This window comes from Sinocyclocheilus anshuiensis, unplaced genomic scaffold (assembly GCF_001515605.1).
Source record: "Sinocyclocheilus anshuiensis isolate Anshui unplaced genomic scaffold, SAMN03320099.WGS_v1.1 scaffold152, whole genome shotgun sequence".
Lineage (NCBI taxonomy): Eukaryota > Metazoa > Chordata > Actinopteri > Cypriniformes > Cyprinidae > Sinocyclocheilus > Sinocyclocheilus anshuiensis.
In genome coordinates, this window is record NW_015555781.1 from 3,674,802 (window position 1) to 3,680,898 (window position 6,097).

Consider the following 6,097-nt stretch of genomic DNA (forward strand, 5'->3'; position numbering starts at 1 on the left):
ATATATTATACCCAAAAATTCTTCATACAGTGGACTACCAGTAAAACTGATACAAATTTGGGACCAAAAATGATTCAGAACGAGTCTGGGGGAAAAAAAAAATGAAGTTCAGGTTTGCATGAAGCTGGGTAACAGCATGCCCAGGAGACTATATGCTGTCATTAAGGCTAAGGGTCACCCGACAAAGTATTGATAGTTGTGTAGAAAAAGTGGTATCGGTGCATCCCTAGTTTTAACTATGGAGTGATGTTCATGCATATTAGGGCAAATTAAAAACAAGGAGAGAAAATAACCAGAATGAATAACTGAAATAAGTCCGCAGTCAATCTGACACAGCAAGTGGGACCGTATGGCTGTGATTTGGCTAAAATAAAATCACAAGCCAAGTTATTTCCAACAAAGTGCAGAGAAGTTTTATTTTAAAGCTGCAGTCCGTAAGTTTTGCCTCTTTGTCGCCATCTCTGTTTGAAAACCTGGAATTGCAGCTGTGTGCGGAATTATCTATTTGCGTGGGTTGTGCTCCAGCGCGGATGAATCTAATGTTCTGAAGAGTATGTGTGGCAGTCAGTCACCGCACTTATGGATCACAATCAGCCATCAAAATTATACATTTAATTATTCTGGCTGCTGTGAGAAAAGGCTATAAACGATCCGCCACCTACAGGATCCTCACATGCGACAGCCTAGTAGCCGGGACAACTTCTTTATGTTTACAGACGTGACGTAATGACGCAGTGCCATGCTCGAATTTCCCGCGAAAACCTACCCGTACCACTCAAATTAGAAAACATTATTATAAGCTAACCGTTCTGAATCGGGCTAAAGTAAGGCGATAGTTTTGAACACTGGTTGGTTATGTACTTGCTCAAATATTGATTTCGGATCTGCAGCTTTAAAGTCTTCTTCAATTATTAAGACTTAGAAAAACTAATGGCGTGAACAGGCCTCACACCATGTGATGTATGTTCGTAGGCCAAAACCTGGAAACGAATTCCATGGGTTAATGGGTTACTTGAATTGGTTTTTGGTTAAATGCCTGAAATAAGTTCTGTGGTTAACACAAGCCCAAGATATTTTCACGTTTTATTTTACATATATTATTTAATATACGCAAGTACTACCTCTTGTGATTCTTTTGAATCTTTCATATGTCTTGAAAAAGGCTGTTGCAAACTAGTGGCTAAACAGGACTACAGAAATTGTCAGGAACATTAAACATCATCTCATCAAACAGGTAAACTCATATTTACTCACTAGTCCACTTTTACAGCCTCATTGTGTTTATAATCGTGCTCTTGCAAAATACACTAGCTTAAACTTTCAGGGAAAATGTTTTTTTTAAATAAAGCCTGAAATAGCACTCTATAAAAAGCTCTCTTTAATGTACATCTGTGCTTCTAGGTAGCCCCGCCCACCATGAAAACTCATTGATCCAAAATCATTCTCATAACTGTACATTAAGCATCATAAATCGTATAATTAGCTATAGATGTGTCACATCAGGCAGCAGTTTTAGGGTGGTATTGAGTGACATGATGTACCTGCTCAGCAGCCTCTCGGCTCATGGCAAGAGCCAATTGCAACTGTAGCTCTTCTTCTCCACTCGTCTGAGGTCTGGCTTGCTCCAACTCTGAAGATGCATTGGGAGATGTGGCTAAAACCAAACAAAACACACATACAATGACATTATCATTCAAGCACTACACTGCTACCACACCCGGCTGGGTTATCTTAAGGCAGGGCTTGGGTGAGCCAACAAGCACACATTACAATTACTGTTGAGAGGGTTTTATCAGTTACTCATATGCCACGACACAAGAACAACTTAAAATGTTCTTACTAATGCTCTTATCAGTCATTTTATGTCTGTAACTCAATGAATAAGATCTTATTTAAAGAGGCAACGGTGAATATCAAATGAACATCCATGAGAGTGTTGCACATGCCAGGCTAGAATGAAGAAGCCAAGCTGGGTAAATCACAACAGCCTACTGATTATAAGCTTGTTGGTTAAACCAGTGGACAATAGTACTTTCAATACTGATTGGATTTGGAAAACACGAGTATCTCTAGCCATTTCGGAGCACATGGATCAGTCTCAGGCCATTGAGAGCCAAACACCTTACAAAAGCACAGGTCACAAGGCCAGAATTTATACTACACTCAAAGCAACCACAAACTAAAAGCACATGACACGTCTGACAAAAAGAGCTGTACATTTGTGTTAAGGCTAGGGCTGGGCAATTTTTCCGATTTTATCGATTAATTCGAATTTAATGTTTTGCCGTAATTTTTTTTTTTGGAAATCAAGGAATGGACTTTTTTTTTCTCTTCTATTTTTAATAGAAATATTACCAAATGTTACAATTAGACACTTTGACAATATGCCAATCATAACAGTAAAGAGAAAAGAACGATCCGACCTCATGTCGGCGCACGTGATTAACCGCTCACGAGTGACGTGCTCATATCGCGAGGCGCCATTCAGAATGCACTTTTGTGTTGACAAAGATGCAACATGGACAGTGGAATAGAAAAAAACATGCAAGATGATGTAAGTGAACGCCTTTTAATTTGAGCGCTGCGTTTTTATAATGCCGTTTCATGCATGAGATGCTGCAAGAGATGCTAGTGCAAGTCAAACGTGTCCGTGTTTGCATAGAAAAAACAATGCAAAAGCAGCCCAATAAAAAAAAAACCTGTAAAGAAAATACTATACGTCTAATATTTCATGTTTGCATCAAGGTGACAGGCTGAAAGCTGCTGTTTATTGTTTTCACAGAACATTCATTGTTAATAGTCTACTGGTGTTATACATTCAGAAGTCAGAAAGAGCTTTATTACCAAGTATGTTTACACAGACAAGGAATTTTACTTGGTGACAGGAGCTTCCAGTGCAGAAGGAAGTATGGACATAGTGCAAACTAGTGCAGCAGACATAGAAATTACACAGTAGAGATGAAGTATACACTAATATAAGAAAAACAGAAAATTAAATAATGCACAATATACAGAAGTAGAAATATAGAGAAATGTAACTAGGGGTGCTCCGATCAGGATTTTTGAGGCCGATCACCGATCACAGAAAGCAGTATCTGCCGATACCGATCACCGATACCGATCTTTTTAAAGCCTTCTTTTTATCATTTATAACTATTTAGGGATGTAACGATTAACTGCGAGCCGGTTGAAAATCGATTCAAATATGTGAGGATTCAAATCAGTTGAGATGCTAAACAAATCGCGATTCATTTAGGTGTAGGAGTTTATATGCATGTACGTCTGAGGGGAACTTACTGTCTTTAGAAAAGTTTAGATGGTATTTTTTCTTTTCATCTTGCCTCTGTATAATGCATATTAAAGTTCATAAGTTCAGCGCTGCTTTGTTTACAGGGGGAATTCCCCTCTTAGGTGACTCTTGTGAGAGGAGAAGCAGCAGGTGTGGAGCTTTGGTGAGATCACAGATGACATCACAAGTGCTTCCAGTCCACACCACACCACTCTTACTGGGCTAAAATGGAAATATGACTCATATGCCAACTACATGGTTCAACGTCAATTTCTCAGAATCATAATTTAAATAGCAAGGTTGATTTTTTTCATTCATAGACTCGTTGAAAAATATTTTTTATTATTAGCATAAGTGTTTTTTAAAGCTTATTCTGGCCAATAACCACAAATATAGACAGTTAAGAAACTGGCTGACATGTAAAGCAACCAATCTGATTAGAGCCAGCCAGACCAAAAAGTGCCTTGCATGTTTGTATGCAACCAGACAATCAGTTTATTGATCAGTCTCAATAAATAGCCTGAACCGGCACAACCAAGAATATTTCATTGATAAATCTGGTTCTCTTCATCAGATATGCTGACATTGCGGCTACGCACAAACAAACTGCAGCCATTATTTATTTATTGCCACACCAGCATCTATGGCTATTTTCGTTATCGTCTGAAACAAAGCTGGTTGTTTAACTAATAGTCAAGTGTTTAACTACGTAGTCCAATGGATATATTCTGAAATATATTTCAAAATAACTGGTGTCACATTATTTGTCAAAGTCATTCAACAAATATTAATGATGGTTTAAACAAAAAAGTAAAAAAATAAAGACCAATGTTTTTGGATTTTGGAGGCATGAGCAAACTTTGGCTGGATTATGTTGGCTGATGTAAAGGCATCCAGAATCTATTTTAAACAAGGTCAAGATTTTCCTTGGCTATTGGTTTAATTTGCTGTGTCCTTTAGCCAAGAGTGTGTCATTCACTGATCCAAACAAAACTTAGCATTTAAAAAAAGTAATAGTAAGCAGCTTGACATTTCACTGTTATGCAGCTTTAAATACTTTTACACACAGTGTAACACACAGTTCACCAACACAAAGAGCTTTTTATGCATGAAACTGATAATGGGGGTGTTTTCTGTGTAAGCAAAAGCTTAAAACATGTTCCGGACACCTTAAAATGACAATTCTGATTCAATAACAAAAACAATACAGAAGGTGTGCAGAAGGGGGGAAAAATGCTTGTTTTGACATCTGATAATGACTTAATATGAAGAGGTTTCTAATTTAGAAACTAAAAAGGTTTTCCATCAGCTGTTTCACAAGCAGTACAGTCAGATTTCAATTCACTTGACTAGAAGAGTAATACACTTGTTGACAGCATGTGAGTTATTACTAAATTAAATGGACACTGATTTTTTCAACATCAAGGTTTTAGACTCAATTTTACATATAAATTAAAAACATTAGCCTACACAATTCAATTAAAAGTCTCTTGATTAATGGGAATCATGAACTGCATGGACTAGGGCTGTGTATCACCAGCAAAGCCACGGTACGATACGTATCACGATACAGATGCCACGATACGATACATATCACGATATGGACTGCACTGAATTTCACCTCAGCAGAATTTAGTAAAACAGCTATTTATTAAACACTGCATACTATAGTGCCATTTCTAACTATTGGCAGAGCAGGCAGTTGACCTCTGCATTATGAAGGGCCTCCATAACTGTACCACAGTACAATATAGGTAATGGCATATGTTTCATGTTTACATTGGGCACTCCCCACCAGGTACAATATTCTGATTTTTTGCATCTTGTTTTTAAGCCCATAAATAATAATGTACTTGTTCTAATAAATTTATATTGTAATGTACTCATTCTAATATATTTGAAAAAAATCATATTTACATTGCTGGTAGGTTATCATTGCACAAAACACAGATCACGCTGCGCGCGCACTCAGACATTCAAGAACAAACATTTTAGCGCTGCCCCGCAGTTTGATCAACTAAATAGGTTAATCGCTCAAGAGCTATATTATCTTTCTCAACAAGGAGCTGGTAGCATCATTGTTTCTAAAGGAATTAAAGCCACAGCTTTACTGTTTATCCACAGTGGAGAGAGAGCGCGTGCACATGGTTGCCAGGTTGACAAAGATAAGTAGCACATTTAGCAGATATTTCCGTATTGCGCAATTGGGAAGCTCTGTTTCGGGAATTACGTCTCTTTATATCAGGCAACCCAGTTGTGTTCCTCTGCGGCCATATTAAACCTTGTTATAGCCTATATATTATGCTCTATTCATTATTTTTTAGAAACCTTGCACTTTTCAGCTCAATTTTAAACGTTGTTCTTGTATTCAAATTAAGCGCGGTCCACTGCTGCACACGTGCCACAATATCATACTCGTATCGTCAAATCTCTGTGACGATACATCGTCGTATCGATGTATCGAACACAGCACTAGCATGGACAACACATAAAAAGAAAAATGTTTTACATGGAGTTTTGCATTTCACACCACAGGATTATCACAAATTTCAAGAATACCTTAAAGATTGCTATGTAAAGGATTTTGTGATAATTGATGGCAAAATTGTATACTGTGCTTGAAATTGCAAAAAAAAAAATATATACATATATGAATAGTTTATTTGCAAACACCGATAACTTTTTTTTTTTTTTTTTCAGAAATCACGTTTTTTATTGCGCATTCCAAGTAATATCAATCAAACTGCAGTTGGGTTGTTTTGATTAAGTAATAATATCTTAAACAAATACAGGTAATTTACAAAATTA

General features: G+C 37.1%; 1 protein-coding gene across 2 annotated transcripts in view; it reads right to left on the bottom strand.

Annotated features, from left to right (window-relative positions):
• The window catches only part of epn2 (epsin 2), a 33,750-nt gene that overhangs the window by 12,614 nt on the left and 15,039 nt on the right, over positions 1-6,097 (bottom strand). For both annotated transcript variants that reach the window (XM_016468764.1, XM_016468763.1), the window contains exon 3: positions 1,542-1,654. In XM_016468764.1, coding sequence (XP_016324250.1) covers positions 1,542-1,654 — 113 coding nt within the window. The remainder of the gene's footprint in view (positions 1-1,541; positions 1,655-6,097) is intronic.